Genomic DNA, 19,825 nt, shown 5'->3' on the forward strand with positions numbered 1-19,825 from the left:
GAATGCTTAACATTCAGAAAATCCACTTTTTCCGAGCTCAAACAGAGAGCCGCTATCTAATCCAGCCTTCGCTCCTCATTCACACAGCAAGGTCAACTCCAGCTCTCGTTATAGTTCATCTTCCCAAAGCACACAGCAGAGTTCACAGACTGCTCTTTTCAACAACAAGCATGAGAAATGCAGCATCTTCATTAACCTCACTTTCATTTTTCCATGTCAAACTCCACTTAGACTCTAAATAATAATTCAGAGACCTCACAAGGTCATCTCCATGTCATCCTCTAAAAATTTCCTGCTTCTATTAGTCTTCCTCATAGTCAAAGAAAGCTTAAGTGCATGCATATATGCTCCTCTAATGGCTTTAATTGTAATGTAGTGACATTAGTTTCTGCAGAGGGATCAGCCTCTACAACACCATCTTATTTTTATCTAGTCCATTTTGTTTTCTTCCTCTTAAAGCTGGGCGATACGGATTAAAAAAATAAAGCAGACTTTTTTCATACCAAATTAAATTTCAAATTTTAATAGATTTATTTTCAACGTCCCTTTACATTCTTAAACAAAAATGACAAATAAATCTCTTTAAACGTAAAATTTAAGTTAATGGATAAAATCAATTTATTCGTTCGCGTTGAAATGTAGCTACGCAAATTTTTAAGACAAATTACCCAGCCCTATCTGCAAAATGAAGGAGCGTTGAAAGTTAGACCAGGATGAACTTTGACCAATCAGGGAGTCAGATTTGGTAGTGGGGATAGCGTCCAATGGACTAGTTAACACTAGAAAAATAAAAAGAAGAAGCCCCTCCCTGTGTGTCCAATGTGATCACCATGGGCTAAACGTGTTCAAGAACCCCCGTTTAGCATGTTCTTGAACGCACGTGAATGTAGCTTATCACTCACCGCCTTGTACTCCATCAGCTCCATCTGCAGTCGGGCTATCTCAGCTCTCAGCGCGCTGATCTGCTGGCTGGTCTTGTCTTGGTTCACAACCACCTTGTTCTTGATGTTTCGGGCGCGGTTGGCGTACTTTAGCGTGTTTAGTGTCTCCATGAAGTCTCGGTCTGACGGGCTGACGCAGGCGATCATTAATGTGTGGCTACAGAGGAGTAAAAGGCGGGCGTTTGATTGTTCCTTACACAGACTTCGACAATTCTCATATCCAACACTATTAAAAGAATATATCATGTGGGAAAGTGGTTGTCTGTGATACCTGTTTCCTCCCAGGGAGTCTTGTAACAGTCGGGTGAGTTTGGAGTCTCTGTACGGGACGTGTCCTCCTTTCTTGGACTGATCCCCCAAAGCGCTGATCACATTTCCCAGCGCAAGCTAACAGAATCAGAGTCTTAGACATGGAGGAACAGAGCATGTGCAAAAAACCATGACCACACTCTTCCTTTAAGATGGACTCACCAGTCCACAGTTAATGGAGATTCCCTCCCGGGCCCTCTCTCCTGTGGCCCCTGTGCGTTTCAGTCTCTCTGAACCAGCCAGATCCACAAAATGAAACTTGGCCATCAGGGTCTCGTACTCCGGCTGGGCGATGGGGTTTGAGTCCAGGCCGTTTACACCGTCCAGCTCTCCGGTCTCCCCTCCTCCATTCTGCTAGAGTAAGTGCATACCGGCTGAGTTACAGACGCAACACTGGTGATTATCCTGTTAACCTAAGCCGCTATATTTATTAGAAAAATATTTAGGACATTTTGTTCCTTGTGCATGCTCAAGATGTTCCTTTTTGTTACCTAAATATTTGAATAAATGAAAAACATATTTGGGATTCAACTTGTCAATACTTCTACCAAATGTTTGAAGAATTCCAGCAGCAGATGATCTCACCATTTGCAGCTGCTGACAGACTCTCATTTGACAGAGGTGGATGGTGAAGATGGCGTGTGACCGGGAGCTTTGGGCATTCATCTGCGTGCTGGCTGTGGTGCGGGACAGAGCGCCAAACTTCAGGCATTGCAGCAGCTGCAGACACACAGGAAGAGTGGCTTTTTATTCAAAATGAAGAGGGAAGAAGGAAAGAACCACAACAGAAGAAGAAGATGGTGAAGACAATAACTTGCCACTTTTCTTTCTTAAGGGCCTTCATCTGGTTGAGCTTTTGATGTGTTCATGAAATCATGCTCAAGATGAGTTTCAGTCAGCTGGAAGATTTCCTTTGTTCAAATGCGTCCTTCCTGTCTTTCTCGGTTATTGTCAAATTATTTCTTTTTTCATCTGGTGTTGCTTTTTGTGAAAAATTCCCTTCTGTCTCCATCTACTTGCTTGAAAAAAATAGTCTCATTTGTTTGTTTTTAACCGATCCTCACTTCTGATGTTTTTTACATGATCTGCTGCTCTTCGCGAGCTTGACCTCCTTTTTTTTTCCCACCGTTGATGTGAGTCTTTGTCTCTTTTCTGATCCTCTTCTTCGTAAATGCCTGTAAAATCCAACCACCTCACAGATGCTTTTGTTCATTCACCTGATGCCAGACATCAAACCAGCTTTCCTGACCTTTTCTGTTTTTCCTGTCTTCACACCATATGGGTCTTGGCAGCTGTTATGTCTGTGAAGTGCAGTTCATTACTTTTACTGGTGACTTGTGCTTTGTCTCACCACGTCAGTGCTTGTTCCTGTCATGATGGATGAAACCATCTGTGTTAGGAAACGGTCTCCAGGTTTGAGTTCAGAAAAGATGGTTATTAGCAGCGGTGCTGGGGAGGTGAAGATTTGGAGTGGAAGAAGAAGTGCACTTCTTGTTTTGGTCACAGAGGTGGTGCATTATGGTGCTATCATGTACTACTATAATAAACAATAAAAAAAGAACCAAATCTTTTTTTAAATAACAAATCAGACCAGACACATGCACAACAACCCACCTCCTCCTCCGAGTGAACCAGTCTGGAAGTGACTCCTGTAGTGTAGATGCTGCCGGTGGCGTCCTCGTGAATCCGAATGTTGGACTTCCTGTTGCGGCTCTCTGGATCTCTGGTTCCGTCAAATAAATCCAGGATCTCCTCATTGTACAACTACAACAGACACCCATGCAGGTAGGATTGGGGTTATTATGCAGCTGATGACACTTTTTTTTGGTAAAAATAAAAAATAAAAATTCTCTCCAGTAGAAGACTTATACATCCAGAACGTTATTTTTGCTTAAATATACAACGCTGTGGTCACAGCGTTTAAAAAAAATGACCAATCGGAAACCAGTAAAGCCAAAGGTCACAGAGGTCGGCAGGGCCCACCAACACAAACATCTGTTAGGCATCAACTAAGATAACCTTTTGACCTCAAAACTTAAAACACACGAATGAGCAGCAAACAGGATAAATATCAGGATAAAAGTTGGTTTTAAAAAAACTGCCTCCAATTACATGATGACTGAACTACTTTTATAACACAATACACATGCAGTGGTTTTTTTTAGAAATCCCAAAGGAAGTAATAATCTATACACATTTGTCACATTTCTTGTTACGGTGCATCCATCCTCCCTCCGACTCCTTACTCTTTCCCATCTTCTGTCTCAGAATGATGAGGAATAATGTCAGAGGTAATGGCAAACATTAATCAGGGCCAACAAAGCCCAAACAGGACACACTCACACACACACACACACACACCCCCGACCCGACCCATCTGTCTTCAGGCTGCCACTTCCCGCTTATGGGGGACGAGGCTCATCCCTTTGCCTCTTCTGTTTAGTCCCATCTGGTTCCAGTTAATGTGGACAGACATCCAGCACACACAGACGTGAACTCTGCAAAAATGTCGACGGGACGTCATGTGAAACTAGATTAGGTGATACAACGGTGATCCTCCCACCTCCAGAAACTGGGCGCTGACTTTAAACTCGGGCGCCTGGACGCCGGCCTGCTGTGCTCGCAGCCTCCTGCTCTGGATCCCTTCAAAGAGCTGATGAACGGCTCGAGGGATGATGCCCTGCTCCTGCAGGCCCAGGTTCACGTCAAAACCCGTTCCCATGGTGTAGGTCTTACCGGAACCAGTCTAAAAACAATCACAGTTTACTCAATTTCATCTATGTGCAGAGGTTTTATGTTTTTGATTATATCATTCTTAGAGTTTATAGAGGTATGCCTGCTTTTAAGGACATTTTTTTTTTACTTTTTCCTGTCTTTATAATCCTAAAATTAAGTCTTATATTCTACAATTCAAACTTCAAGTCCTGCATTCATACCTGACCGTAGGCAAACACAGTGGCATTGTAACCCTCAAAGCAGCCCTCGATCAGCTTGTACACGCAGGTCTGGTAGACGAGGTGCTGCTCTGAGTCCAAATCAAACACAAAGTCGTAGGTGAAGGCCTTGTCCTTCCCAAGGAGGACCTGGGGCTCCCCAGGAGTGACCAGGGTGCACACATGACAGCCTTCTATCTTCTCATTGGCCATTTGAGGGCGAACCCTGAGAGAAGAAGGACATAAAAGAAAAAAGCAAGAAATGAAGACAGCTATGACAAGATGGTATTTAGCACATAGAAATACAACCTGAAAAAAAATGTTGTGACTAAAAATATTAGGCACGCTGTATCTATTTACCTAATACTGTAAATGTTACAGCAAAACAGTTGTGAGATGTGTGCAAGTCCAGATTTTAAAATATACCCCAAATACAAAATTCTTAAGGGTTTTAAAGAATAAAAAAGATCCATTTTCTAAATAAACATTTACAGCAACATATATTTTACTTTTGTTAAAAGGTTGAAATCAAAGAAAGTCTTTTTTTAAAGTCACCAAACGCCATAACATCTGTGTGAAAGTAAAGATGAACAGGAAAGCAAAACAAATCCTATGTTAATTTGTTCTAACCAACATACAAACCTTCTTATTTTGATGCACCAATGCTTCCACCACTCCACTTCAAGTAAAAAATGTCAACATCTTAACAAAACCTAAAATTCTTACCTAAAAAAATGAAAATAAAAGCAAAACTTTAGGCAGTCAATGTCCAAAATGAAGCCTTTTATTGACAGCATGCGGAAATCTAAAAGTCACATTAAAGCTGCTTTTAATCCATCGGAAACAGGACTACAGGTTCTGCTGAAATTTCCATCCAGACACCAAGTTCACCGAAGTTAATTGCTTCAGTGAATATCGCGGTTATAAAGTAATCCCTGATAAAAACGAGAACTGTCCCCTCAGCTCTGAGCTGACAGCCCAGTATTTGTGTTTCTAACGTCACTGTCTTTAGCAGAACAACGGTGGAGGTGATGAATTCAGATGTAGCTGTCAAAGACGTGCCACTCTGTTGCAGGTTGTGCTGCAACGTTGATTAATTCAGAGAAACATTTCACAGGGAGATGTTGACCTCACGTGATGCGTTAAACTAAAGTCAAAGTAGAAGGTCTTTCAGTGTGGACATAGTAGCTAATCACTTTAAGCTGCGGGAAAAAAAGCCATGAGGCAGCATTTATCCAATCCACCACTCCACATCCTAACCCCCCAGTTCAGCCCTTAGGGGATGCAAATCAACTCCCCCCACACAGAGCGACCACACCAGTGACTCCCTGTAGGATGCTGCAAACAAAGACACACTGATCATCATAGTAGAAAGCCAGTAAAAAAAAGAAAAAGGAAAAAATCCCACAACCACACTTCTGTGGACATAAAGACACTGAATCTTTGCAAACAAACTGCTGAAAACAGCCCCCTGTTCTATCTTCTCCTCACATATGGTTTCTCCCAAGCGTGCATTAGGAACCACACCCACCACTAACACACACACTTAAACCCATCGCTGCACATCTGCGCGATGCAGCGGCGGTTTTCCTGCTCGCTTTCAGGTCTCCAGGCATTGCTGCGCACAGTCTTCCAGGAAGGAATTAAACACATTTGAATAGCACAACTCAGCATGCTCACCCTTCTCTTTTTTTTGTTTCTTTTTAACAAATAGGGTGACTCTGAGAGCAGCTTGAATTTAGATGAGCTCCTTTTATAGCCGCAAGTGACCTTGGTGAGGAGGTTAATGTACGTAAAAGCACAGTTTAAGCCAATAATTAATGTGAAGTGGATATCCCAGCAAAGCAGCACATTGTGTAAGTGCAGCCACACGGACACTCACACACTGCAGCGAGGACAACACACTCATGAGCTGCAGCTGTCCTTTCATTTATTGCATGTCTAACAATGACCTAAAGGTTATTTATGAAAGTACAAATAAACAAGTTCTGTAGAAAAAAAAATCACATTTCCTTCTGATGTGTAAGCTATTCAAATTATAAACTGACCAATCAGATGCCTCAATAAAAATAGGTGGAGCCTCCTGGCTCCCAGATCCCAAATTCAAAATGTTTGATTGATTTTGTGTAGCCCGCTTTCAGTAGAAGGGGTTTGGACTTCCAAAGAGCTCACACCTGATCGAGAACATTTGCCATAGAAATGACTCGAACCAATTCACTGCTTACTGACATCATCTGGCTCCAACATGGCAACATCCGTAAGGGTGCAAAAAAATGGCGACTGAATTGACTTCATTTTGTTGGAGCCAGAAGTATTTTCTATGGGTGACGTTATACTCACTCTCTCCAGTTCTCATTTACAGATTTTATTTCTGACTTAATTTATATATATGATGTGCGGATCAAACTCTCAAAAGTGCAATCAATGTGTCTTCTCCTGCAGTTCCTCCCTCATCCTCTCAGCTCAAACATGGTCTCCGTTACTAAGGATTTTGTTGAGATTGCTTTTAAAGTCAAAGGAAAAGTTAATGCTGCGAACCACGCAAGCATTAAGATTTGTGTACGCTTCTGAATTTTCGCCATAACCAAAACCTTTTTTTTTGCACATCTTCAACAATTTTATCCAGAAGTCTCATCCACACATATCTGAAGAAAACGAGTCATTGTCCAGCTTGGTTCAACTTCATTTCATGGTGTCCACCACTAACTACTGCTATTATTTTTAAACGACTGCTGCGACAAACATGGAAGGAATCCAGACGCGTGTTTTGAATTTTTAAACAACACATTCGCATAAGATCTGCTGGGTTCCACACTTGGGGTGTAGAAGTTACATTAAAGCAGTAATGAAAAGGAAGGTTGTCACAGCCTTTAGCCCTCTATAAAATAAACCAGATCAGAAGCTAGGCTCTGGAGGTGTGATTGCAGAGAGACGCAAACAACAAGCAGATGTGTAAATGTCAAAGACGCCATGGTTCCCATGCAAAGGTTTTCCACAGAGAGACAGCATCCTGTGCATTAAGAAAAAAAAAAAAACCTGAGATCCTCCATCCAGGTGAAATTACACTCAACAATCAACTCAGTGTTTGTTTTGTAAGAGACTTTGGCCGGAAAATTGGAATAAAGTATGTCTGAAAAGAGCGCAGGTTTTAAGGAGGAGCAGTTCTGATCAGTTTTGTCCTTCTTAATGCTTATTGCTAACCCTTAAATACAAGAGACTTTCACGTGTGTGTCCAGACAGATCCTACACTTGCAACCACACATGACAAAGAAATCCAGCCCCACGGGGAGAAGGAATCGCAGCTTTCAATAATCAATCCATTAACAGACACGCACACAGAGGCTCAGCTGGACAAACGTTTAAGCCAGCTGCACCAACAAAAGCTGTAATCAATAGCATTGATTGGAAGAGTAAGCACCTCACAAATGCACATATGCATCTTCAGGATTAAGGCCACAAAAAAAATCAAGGAAGCTCGTCCAAAACTAAAAATATCCTTCAGCTGCCAGAAGAAGTGTCTGAATGAAGGAGGAATGAAGAGGGATGCAAAAAAAGGCCTTTCATGCAGCAAACGAGTCTCTTATCGGCTTCATGCACCAGCTAAAGCACCATTCAAATTCCCCAGTGAGCAAATGAGGTCAGGCTACGATGGATATTAAACAGAAAGTTTGTGTGTGATTTAATGCTGGAGAAAACTGAAGTTTTAATCAATGCTCAGGTTTGTCAGAAGTAGAGTCTCGTCAAACACAAAAAAAGCTCATTATCTAAAAGCTCTGAGGGAATTAACCTATTCCTAGAATGATCACTCTAACGCTAACTAGGCCAAAGACACAAACACGTGATGACATTTGATCTGCAGACACCAAGCAGAGCAATCTTCAGCTGGGGGGGGGGGGGGGGGGGGGGGGGGGCCATTCTTCACAAATACGTGCAACAAAGACGTGTGAAGCCTGAAGGCATGAAGCTGGAAAAGGCATCAGTGAGAGTAAAACAATGGCATTATTTCTAAGGAATTTTGTGTCTTTAGGTCTGGTTGATAAACTATATCTCACTAAAGGAAGAAAATGGGCAACAGCAATTGTCCTATCATTTTGTCATGATGTAAAAGACTTCAAAAAGTCTGTTTGGGGGAGGGAAAATCTGGAAGAGAGCCTGCGTGAAAGTTGATGTTGAGATGACTGTGAAAATCCATTAAGGTCCCACTCCAAACATATTTTGATCTAAAGCATTCCTAGTGGTCTTTTAATCATAATTATGCCATTTTTAGCCAATATCAAAACACCTTTGTTGTTTTTCTAGGACATAGTTTCTGCAGAGCAGCTGGAGTTCATTGTTAGAAATTCACCTCTTGAGTTGTGGCCTGGACTGTTGGCAGGGAGTAAGCCTGCGCTCTTTTCCCATCATCCCTTTGTTTTCACTCTCACCCACTAGCTTACAGCCCCTCACAACCCAAATCTAACAAAATATTAGAGCTATCCATCCGTGCAGTTTTGAGCCAGATACCAGGTCAGGAGGAAAATGAATACATACGTGGATCTGTTTGTCTCCGAGTGGATGCGTGTGAATGGAGTGGAGTAGGGAGCTTGTGGCCCACCTAATATATTTTCTGTCACAAATACAATCTATTTCTTATTTAAATAAAGACAAATTCAGAAATGTTATTTTGAGATAAATTTTCTTTATATATGTCCTCCATCATGAGAAAAAGGCTACAAGAACATGTTTGAAACACCAAAAATACAATTTTCATTTGAGCGGGACATGAAAATCATTCTATTTTCTTCTCCAATTCCTGACACAAACCAAAAAAAGAGATTCAGTCAGCTGTGATCTCTGCCAATGATGAGGAAGTGCCAGAGATGCTTTTGTGTGCATGTTCATGCTCTATCAACCCTTAGCCACAAGCTAGTGATAACCAAGGAGTCATTTGCCCTAATGTAAACACCGACACGTCAAATAGAGTGACACAATGAGACGATAATGAGTGTATTCTGTCCACCTGTGCTTCAAAGCTTTTGTTGTCTCCGCTGTGGCACAGGGCCAGAGGAACAAGCTAATCGCCATTAAACACATTGTTTTTTGTCTCAGCGTACTTTCACAGAAACATCTTCAATGCATCCCTATCATTGCATCCCTATCGTTTTTTTATCTCATTGCTTTTTCCCTGGAAAGTCCGACATCTTTTGTGCTTTTGCCCATCCTTCCCCCTCCCTCCCACCGGCAGCGAACAATCTTTTTTGTTGCCAACAAAAACAAACTGTTCAGACGAGAGCTTCAGTGTCAGAGGCAGAAGGAGTGCCCAGTCCCTTTTCCTTTTAAAAGCAAGAGGTTGGTGTCTCTACCTTAGGCGTTCTCTCTTTTAACAAAATACACAATGGGTGTATTATAAAACGCCCCCCTGTCATCCAAAACCTGATGACAGATACCTTTGTGGTTGGTTTGGGTTCAGAAAGTCTCTAAAAGACTAAAACACTGAATTTGTGACGACACCGTAACATATTCCCTGTAGTAAACTGTGAACATGAACACATCACTAGAAACAAAGAGATTTTCTATAACAGGAACCCTGATCCAGGATGGGTATCCAAACCTTCACACATGATGGGTTACATTTTAATAGACGGCCTTGACTGAGATGGACTTTAAGGCAGATAGATCCATGACTTAAAACACAAATGAATTTCTGTGTTCATGTGTCTGCACACCAAAATATTCCTGACAGTTGTCACACTGCCAGTACATACATATTGCAAATTTTCCGCATATATATTCATGCGTGATCTACCTAATTCACAAGTGTTTCTTGCATTCGTCATTCATCGATGCACACATGTCAATCTAGGGGTTTTAGCCGGTGTGTCTCAACATGAATTCCGTTTTGAGCTGTTCAAATTTTTTGTCAGTTGCAATTTTGAGAAATGCATAGACAAATTTATGGCTGTAGCATAAAAAGTGGATCTCAAGCATCTACTCTGGATGCCTCCTGGACGCCTCCCTGGGGGGGTGTTCCGGGCATGTCCCACTGGGCTGAGGCCCCGGGGAAGACCCAGGACGCGCTGGAGAGACTATGTCTCTCGGCCTGCCTAAAGTCTCTGGGTCCCCCCAGAGGAGCTGGAGGAAGTGGCCGGGGCGAGGGAAATCTGGGCATCTCTGCTGAGACTGCTGCCCCTGTGACCCGGTCCCGAATAAGCAAAGAAGGATGGATGGATGGATGGATGGATGGATGGATGGATGGATGGATGGATGGACGGACGGACCAATTTTCATCCGTGTAAAAGAGCAAAAAGCTGGTAGTGGCTGTGTGACATGGCCATTAAAATCAAGAAAGTGTCTTGGTGGTCAGTAAAGTTTTAGGAAACAGGCAGAAGACTTTAGGAGGACATTTTCATGTTTTTATCCCAGTTTAAATTCTTAATGAGTAATCCCATAATTTATATGTAATGTGGCTTCATTTGAGAGTTTAAACAGAAAATACACTAACTAGACGTAAATATGAATTTTATATACAGTATTTTACATAAATGACAAGAAAAACCCAAAGAAACTATTTCGTAAACAACATATTTTTCTTACAACTTAAACTTAAAAAAGGGTTTCTATATTTATCTGCTGAACATTTTTCTGAAAACCTGCAATATATGCAGCCACGTTTAATGTATTCTGTTCATTTAGGGAGCAGTGAACTTGAGTCTCAGCCTTGATCAGGAACCCTCATATGGTTTCACCCATCACCGGTCGACTTCGCGATAGATTGGAAGCCACAGTCTCCCAGTCTTAAGGTGGAAACTCTCCTTTCAGGTCTTTATGTACTTGTAAAAAAGCATTCCTTAATTCTCATTCAATTTTATTTAAACAGTGAAAACTTTTGTGAAATCAGAAATTCTTAAAGACAAAATTGTAAGCAATTCACCTCTATGAACAAGTAACGATGCACTTTCTCTACGATTCAGTTCAAATCTTAATTTTTGAGTCACAACTTTGTTTTGGTTCTATGTATGATCTGTGTGCAACAAAACAACAACCATCAACACAAATTCAGACCAATTTTTTTTACATTTTTCTGATACGCAAGAACAATGACGAAAAGCTTTTTATTTGCCCTAATAAATAATAGAACAATAATAATAAATCCTTTTTAAATGTATTGTTTGACACTTAAACATTAAAGTACCGGTATCCAGGAGGCAAAAAAGAAAAAACCCTTCGGTTCAGTGGTGTAACATACAGTTCAGTTTTAAACTGAGAATAGACAGCTATACAAACATTTACAAAGCACAGCGGTGGAAGGATGATGATTTGGATTTTTTTCTAATTATTGCACATTACCTAAAATAATTCACACACAGCTTCTAAGACGTCAAAGAATACAAAACACCTCTACAGATAAACTTAGCTCTTGTTTGGTATGCCAAAGTGCTCACACATTTACCTTTAAGAGGTTAAGAAATTTTCAGTCATTTCATATCCCACCTTCTAGAGTGCAGCTGAAGTTACTAAACACAAACTTGAAAGGTTGTTTACGGAGCACAGCTGCCCTGGTTTTTGTGAAAACAATTACAGGTCCAACCGAGATTACATAAACAGAAGCACAGTGTGCCCATCTGGTTCTGTTCTGTTCACTTGTACCGCACCTCTGATTAGTCTGCGGCCATTATCAGACTTTAGATTAGGATTAACCCAACTGGCACAGCTATGTGTGCAGCTGCTTCCACACAGCATAAAAACAGGGCGTTTGTGAGGACAGCCCATCTTGAACCCAAAGTTGTAAACAATGAACCAAACCAACAAAAAGTAAACAATGAAACAAACTAATGAGAAGTGAGAATGTCGATGTGAAACTGTGTATTTTCTAGAGGGATGTCACAGCTGTGGATTCAAACGTCTACTGACAGTCTTCTGATTTGGACTCACAGATCCAGCTGGGCTCTTATCACTGTGCGAGCACGTCCCAACCATGTTCCCATGGTAACCAAGATAGGGTTTCTACAGAAATTCTCCAAAGAATTTTAAATCTAAAAAGGGCAAAAAAAGAAAAAGGGTTTCCTAAACTGAAAAAAGGAACATGGAAGTCAATTTACATGTAAAAAATAAATAAAACTGATGAACAGATGAAACAGAAAAGCTGCTTCAGATGTCCTAAATACAGAATAAGTCTACATCCCATTTCGTTCATTTGGGTAAAAGACAGTTGCAGTTGGGAAAGGATGTGACCTCTGTTTATGTTTTCATTAGTGTAGGAAGTTGATGACAAATGCACCATGATGCAACATTTCTGCACAGATTTTATACAGAGGTGCAGAGAACTGACTGTCTTTGAGCAACTGCAGCTGTCATCTATGAAAAAGCAAACATGGGAACATTAAGCAGAGACACTGGATGATGACATGACAAATGTGCATTTTCCAAAGAGCCATGGAAATGCTGTATTGGCCTCTTGGATTTGGGAGCTCTGGGCATATCAGTGTCATCAATGAAATGAGAGAGACCCCCAAGGAAAAGAGCAGAGGCATGAATAGATGTTAAGGTCACAATGAAATGACTAACAAGGAAAAATGGATGGAATGAGGAGGAAATGTTTGTTTGCTTTAAAAATGCTTTTTTTAAAAAGCTTATTTGTTTAATTCTTTAGTTTTATTTTATGGATTGAACATTTTTGCACAAGATGATAAAAGGTCAGGGAGGCCTTATATTATTCTGATGGAACTTCATGAGGGATTATTCCTAACGACTGTTGATGATTGTATGTTTGAACGTTTTTCTAAATAAAAGTTCCAAACTTATCGGATGCCAAATTGTGGAGCCTTCCACCGTTGAAGCTCAGCCCTGACAGCTCAAATCCCTGATCTGGCCAACAGTCCGGGTCACAGCTGAAATCCACTGCAGCTGGACTTCCACACATCTGTCAGCCATTAGCGGATTCACACAGGAACGAATGGATTTCCAGCTGACGGGGTGTAAACACATGGATTGCTTTGTGAAAAGCCAATAAAATAAAAACAAAGAAAGGAAAATATACAGTCGCAGAAGAAAAAATAGACTTGCCCCCGGATTTATGTAGAAATAATAAACTCTGTTAATTTAAAGATAATGTTGCTTCTTTTTCGTGCAGCTCTTAAGCCTCAACCTGCCTGCAGAGCTAGCAAGACTTTAAACTTCCAACCTCCGGCTAATAAACTGTTTAGTGTTTTTGACAACATCAGGGTGTCAAGAGTTTGGAACAGAATCGAGGTAGAGATTTGATAGATTGCATAGACCCGATCATCTAAGAACACTGAATAAAACTTGAATTTGGTGTTTAAAATCTTTAAGCCTCCATTTACAACTCTCTAATGACAACCTGAACATGCATTATAATAGATTTTTTCTGTCTTTTTAACTGAAGACAGGACATTTTATGGTGCAAAGTTTTTATTCAAAACCTTAAAGTGCATGAACGCTCTCTGCCGAAAGAAGAGAGCCGTCCTGTGCGGCTGAATGATGCTACAGTCGGCATTTCTGTCCATTTAATCAGAGCTGCTATTGATTTTCTGAATCAGACATCCGCAGATTCCGCACACCAACCCATCATCCTCCACTCTCCTTACGCTCCACTCTCTCATCTCTTCATCTGCCTGACGCTCCACCCAGCACAATCAATTCAAGACACTTTTCCCATCATGTCTCCCCTGTTCTCTCATTGTAATCAGTTAATGACTGCATGAGTGTAATAAGAATACTGCCTCTGCCATTACCAGGGTGATGGAAACAAGCCATTCAAATAAAAATCCTCCGCATGGACGGGACAGCAGGCGGCCAAATCCTCACACACACATTCAGGATTTCATTTGCTGATCCAAAATCCTACAAAGAGGCTGAAACAGGAACCCGGTGGCACAGTTTAGGACAAGTCCGTGTATGAAAATGATACCAAATGTCTCTTATTTAAGAAAACATATCAGGAGCAAATAAAAGAATTTTGCAACCAGAAGAAGCAGCTTTGTGTTAAAACAGATTAGTTCAGGGGTTTACATACGGATGTTGCTGAATTTACAAAATGTAAACAAAAAATACTTGTAAACTTTCCAAATACATGCAGAATTATTGAATAAAATCTCTGCCATAATTTATTAAGACTCTCCAAATCGAAACTTCTCTGTCCAGTCATCTTAATTATTTGAACGCATTTGTAAACAGGACTACCAACGTATAAAATCAAATATACTCCAGATGCAGATGCATGTCTCATTTGAATGAGTCAAGAATGACAAATTCAGATTTTCTTTAACATTTACTTCTACACACTGGTTTCAATGTAGCAAATGTCACAACATTCGGTTTGTGGATGAGTATTTGGAATCCTCTTTCGTGGTTACTCGTCTCTCTTCAACCATAAGTAAATGTGACCCACTGCTCACACCCTCTTGTTAGCCTTATCTTTCAAGCTAACCTCAGAGACCAGAGAGCCTGCGGCGAAACTGCCAATTGGTAATCTGGAATAGAGGAAAGCAGGATTCAAGCGGTCTGTGAACATTGGTTTGACTGCTCACGTGGTCTGGCAGTGCCCCTCATTGAAGAACAAATGAAGGAACTGGTTTATTGCTGTTAAGATGGCCGCTTGCCTAAATGAGTCCGACGCCAAGAACCGCGTTGCCCCACATTATCAGGAAAGTGCTGGGTTGGCTCTTCAAACAGAGTCAAATGTGTTTTATTTCTCAAACAGATGTCGAGGCCTAAGTGAACTCTTCTTTCTCTTTCGGCTTTTCCCATCAGGGGTCGCCACAGCGAATCATCCTTTTCCACCTCACTCTATCATGAACATCTTCTACCCTAACGTTAGCCAACTTCATGTCCTCTGTTAAGACATCCATGTATCTCCTCTTTGGCCGTCCTCTCGCCCTCCTGCCAGGCAGCTCCATCTCCAACATCCTTCTACCAATATATCCACTATCCCTCCTCTGAACATGTCCAAACCATCTCAGTCTGGCTTCTCTGACTTTGTCGCTAACACAGGCAACATGAGCCGTCCCTCTGATGTACTCGTTCCTTATCCTGTCTAACCTGGTCACTCCTAAGGAGAACCTGAACATCTTCATCTCTGCTACCTCCATCTCAGCCTCTTGTCTCTGTCTCACTGCTACCGTCTCTAACCCATAGAGCAGAGCTGGTCTCACCGCTGTCTTGTACACCTTTCCTTTGAGTCTTGCTGGCACTCTTCTGTCACACAACACTCCTGACACTTTCCTCCACCCGCTCCAACCTGCCTGCACTCGCCTCTTCACCTCTTTTCCACACTCCCCATCACACTGAACTGTTGACCCCAAGTACTTAAACTCCTGCACCTTCTTCACCTCAGCCCCCTGTAACCTAACGCTTCTACCTTGATCCCTCTCGTTCAGACACATGTATTCTGTCTTACTACGACTGACCTTCATGCCTCTTCTTTCCAGAGCAAACCTCCACCTCTCTAGCTGTTCCTCCACCTGCTCTCTACTCTCACTGCAAATTACAATGTCATCCGCAAACATCATTGTCCAGGGAGATTCCTGTCTTACCTCGTCTGTCAGCCTGTCCATCAGCATAGCAAACAAAAAAGGACTCAAAGCTGATCCTTGGTGTAGTCCCACCTCCACCTTGAACTCCTCTGTCTGACCTACAGCACATCTCACCACCGTCATACTTCTCTCATACATGTCCTGAACTACTCTGACATACTTCTCTGCCACTCCAGACGACCTCATACAGTACCACAGCTCCTCCCTCGGCACCCTGTCATACGCCTTCTCTAAATCTACGAACACACAATGCAGCTCCTTCTGACCTTCTCTGTACTTTTCCATCAACATTCTCAAAGCAAAAATGGCATCAGTGGTGCTCTTACGGGGCATGAAACCATACTGCTGCTCACAAATCTCCACCTTCTTCCTAAGCCTGGCTTCCACTACTCTTTCCCACAGCTTCATTGTGTGGCTCATCAACTTTATTCCTCTATAGTTGCTGCAGTTCTGCGTGTCACCCTTGTTCTTAAAGATCGGAACCAGAACGCTTCTCCTCCATTCCTCGGGCATCTTCTCACTCTCTAAAATCCTATTGAACAACCTTGTTAGAAATTCCACTGCTGTCTCTCCTAAGCACTTCCATACCTCCACAGGTACGTCATCAGGACCAACGGCCTTTCCGCTCTTCATCCTTTTCAGAGCCTTCCTAACCTCATCCTTTTCAATCTCTGCTACTTCCTGCTCCACAACAACCACATCTTCCTCCCTTCTTTCCCTGTCATTTTCCTCGTTCATCAGCTCCTCAAAATACTCCTTCCATCTTTTTTGTACACTCTCCTGAGTTGTTAGCACCTTTCCATCTCTGTCCTTAATCACCCTTATCTGTTGCACGTCCTTCCCATCTCTGTCTCTCTGTCTGGCTAGCCTGTACAAGTCCTTTTCTCCTTCCTTTGTGTCTAACCTGTCATATAGCTCATCGTAAGCTTTCTGTTTGGCCTTTGCCACCTCTCTCTTCACTCTACGCTGCGCTTCCTTGTACTCCTGTCTACCTTCCTCAGTCCTTTCTACATCCCACTTCCTTTTAGCCAACCTCTTCCTCTGGATGCATTCCTGTACTTCCTCATTCCACCACCAAGTGTCTTTACCGTCTTTCCTCTTTCCAGATGACACACCTAGCATCTTCCTACCTGTTTCCCTGATAATCTCTGCTGTAGTTTCCCAGTCATCTGGAAGCTCATCCTGACCACCCAGGACCTGTCTCAACTTCTGCCTAAATTCCTCACAAGTTTCTTCATTCTGTAGCTTCCACCACTTGGTCTTCTTTTCTGTTTTCCCTCTCTTCTTCTTCCTGACCTCCAGAGTCATCTTACACACCACCATGCGGTGCTGTCTGGCTACACTCTCTCCTACCACCACTTTGCAGTCAATAACCTCTCTCAAATGACCTCGTCTGCATAGGATGTAGTCCACCTGAGTACTCCTACCTCCACTTCTGTATGTCACTCTATGTTCCTCTCTCTTCTGGAAGTAAGTGTTGACTACAGCCATTTCCATCCTCTTCGCAAAGTCCACCACCATCTGTCCCTCCAGATTCCTTTCCTTCACACCAAACCTGCCCATCACCTCCTCATCACCTCTGTTGCCCTCACCAACATGTCCATTAAAGTCTGCTCCAATAACAACTCTCTCTCCTCTGGGGATACTCTCTATGACCTCATCCAACTCACTCCAGAATCTCTCCTTCACTTCTAACTCACAGCCAACCTGTGGCGCATACCCACTGACTACATTCACCATCACCCCTTCAATTTCTAACTTTAGGCTCATCATCCTGTCTGAGACTCTTTTCACCTCTAGAACACTGTTTACAAACTCCCCCTTCAGAATCACTCCTACCCCGTTTCTCTTCCTATCAACACCATGATAGAACAGTTTGTATCCTCCTCCAATACTACGTGCCTTGCTGCCCTTCCACCTTGTCTCCTGCACACACAGTACATCTACCTTCCTTCTCTCCATCATGTCTGCCAGCTCTCTGCCTTTCCCTGTCATTGTGCCAACGTTAAGAGTCCCTATTCTCAAACCTATGTTCCTGCCTTTTCCCTTCTCTCTCTGGCCACGGACCCTTCTGCCTCCCCTCTTTCTTCGACCAACAGTAGTCAAATTTCCACCGACACCCTGTAGGTTAACAGCATCGGTGGCGGTCGTTGTTAACCCGGGCCTCGACCGATCCGGTATGTGTAAAGTGTTGTGGATGATTCGCATGGTTATTTTGGCAATTTTTACGCCGGATGCCCTTCCTGACGCAACCCTCTCTATTTATCCGGGCTTGGGACCGGCACAGAGGCAACTGGCTTGCAACCCCTGCGGCTAGATTGCAACCCCTGCGGCTAGATTGCAACCCCTGCGGCTAGATTCCTGCGGCTAGATTGCCTAAGTGAACCTATGTGCTTATTTTTGTTAAAGTCCCACTACAATCATCTTTCCACATTTTCAAAGCATTCCCAGTGGTCTTTTAATAATTATTACGGCGTTTTTAGACAAAATCAAAAACCTTGTGTCGTTTTCTAGGACATAGTTTCTGCAGAGCGGCAGGAGTTCAATAGAAATTCATCTGAGTTGTGGGCAGGACCGTTGGCGTGGAACAACCCCGCCGAGCAATCTCACAGTTGTACAGTTTTGAGACGAGGAAAACAAAGAATGGATCTTAATGGACCTTAACGGATCAGCTTGTCTGCAAGTGGATGCATCAGAATGGAGCAGAGCAGCGAGCTTGAATACCCAAGGTATTTCTGTCACAAAGAAATTCTTTTTCAGACTTCTTTTTTTTTTTGTCTGCTTCTGATTCACGATTCAAATAAAGAAATATGTAATTTTAAGCTTAATTTTCTTAATATATGTCCTCCGTCAGCAGAAAAATGCCACTTGAACAATTTAAAAACACCAAAAACACAAGTTTTATCATATTTTGTCTTAAAAAGAGCAAACAGGGGCTTGTGACTGACCATGCAACACTGTGCCTTGTGTTGCTCAGGATCATTTTATTCTGTTTTTTTTTTTCCCAGAAGTAAATACTTCAGCCAGACCATAATCAATTCAGAGCTGTGTCCTGAAAACAAAAGGATAAACATTTAACTACTTTTCATTTTTAGTCCGTTGCCACGAAGGCTTCAGTTCTAACTTGTGTCTTCTTGAGTGTAACGCAAAGTAACAAAGGAAGACAGCAGTCGTGTAATTTTAATGACACACATGTTTGTATTATTGTGTTGCAGAATCAAAAGGAGTATATTTTTTTCAGCTCATAAATGTAGGAAAATCTTGACCGACAACGCGTGAAACATTGGATGTCAAATGTGTGGGCAGGTTTTTCCTAAAATAAGGTCATCGAATGCGGCTGTCACCAACATATTTCATGTCCCGAAGCAACCAACCAACACAGACAAGTTCTTCGCCAAGCCGTTTTATTGACATCATTTACACTTCCTGGGAACATTTCATACATTCAAACGGCCTCCGCTCCATTTCTCTAATTGTTGCAGGAGCACATCAGTGAACAATCACATGAACCAATTCTGGGTCAATCCCCACTCCATTTCCTCATTTCCCCTCCCTCCCTCCCCCTTTCCTCTGCTCAATCTGCTACTCCGAGGGGGGAGGTAGAGGCACGACAAAGAATCAAATTAGCTTCTTCTCCTATATTTTCCTGTCTGTCTGATTAAAGTCATAGAGGAGCTACAACAGCTTGAAAGGAAAACATTTCTAACGAAGAGCAGCAGCAGAACCTCCTGGGACACATGGGAGAATAGTCTTCTAAAGGATGTTAAACGGTCATTAGACACATTTTTAAAAAGCGGATTTGAAGGTGAAATGGACAAGTCATTAAAAGAAAAGCCTGTCTGCGAAGATTCTCATTCACCCCAATGGATTCCATCAATGTAGTAAGGCTGTGTTTTATTTTTGAAAGTCCTTGGAATTTCTTGCAGAATTGAAAAACCTCCTCGGAAAAGATCCAGCTATTTCACCTTCAACTCTGAAAAAATAAGAACGTTTCCTGTCTTTCATTAGTGAAAATAACACCTTACAGTCAAATTCACTGAAGTCATGTTGGCGTGTAAAAGCCATCAGGACCCAACAAACCTGTAAGCGCCTCTAATTACACAACAACTTA

At 42.1% G+C, this 19,825-nt stretch overlaps 1 protein-coding gene across 13 annotated transcripts in view; it reads right to left on the reverse strand.

Moving 5' to 3' along the window:
* The window catches only part of kif21b (kinesin family member 21B), a 61,585-nt gene that overhangs the window by 34,522 nt on the left and 7,238 nt on the right, over positions 1-19,825 (reverse strand). For 8 of the 13 annotated variants that reach the window (XM_078948129.1, XM_078948127.1, XM_011475544.4 and 5 more), the window contains exons 2-8: positions 4,187-4,409; positions 3,814-3,996; positions 2,865-3,014; positions 1,836-1,970; positions 1,413-1,604; positions 1,213-1,328; positions 903-1,098 (exon numbers count right to left, since the gene is read on the reverse strand). In XM_078948129.1, the coding sequence (XP_078804255.1) occupies positions 903-1,098; positions 1,213-1,328; positions 1,413-1,604; positions 1,836-1,970; positions 2,865-3,014; positions 3,814-3,996; positions 4,187-4,409 (1,195 nt within the window). The remainder of the gene's footprint in view (positions 1-902; positions 1,099-1,212; positions 1,329-1,412; positions 1,605-1,835; positions 1,971-2,864; positions 3,015-3,813; positions 3,997-4,186; positions 4,410-19,825) is intronic. The other 5 variants (XM_078948128.1, XM_078948130.1, XM_078948123.1 and 2 more) reach the window with 1 other exon arrangement.

The sequence above is a fragment of the Oryzias latipes genome, chromosome 5 (assembly GCF_053564925.1).
Source record: "Oryzias latipes strain Hd-rR chromosome 5, Olatipes_Hd-rR_3.1".
NCBI classification, from domain to species: Eukaryota; Metazoa; Chordata; class Actinopteri; order Beloniformes; family Adrianichthyidae; genus Oryzias; species Oryzias latipes.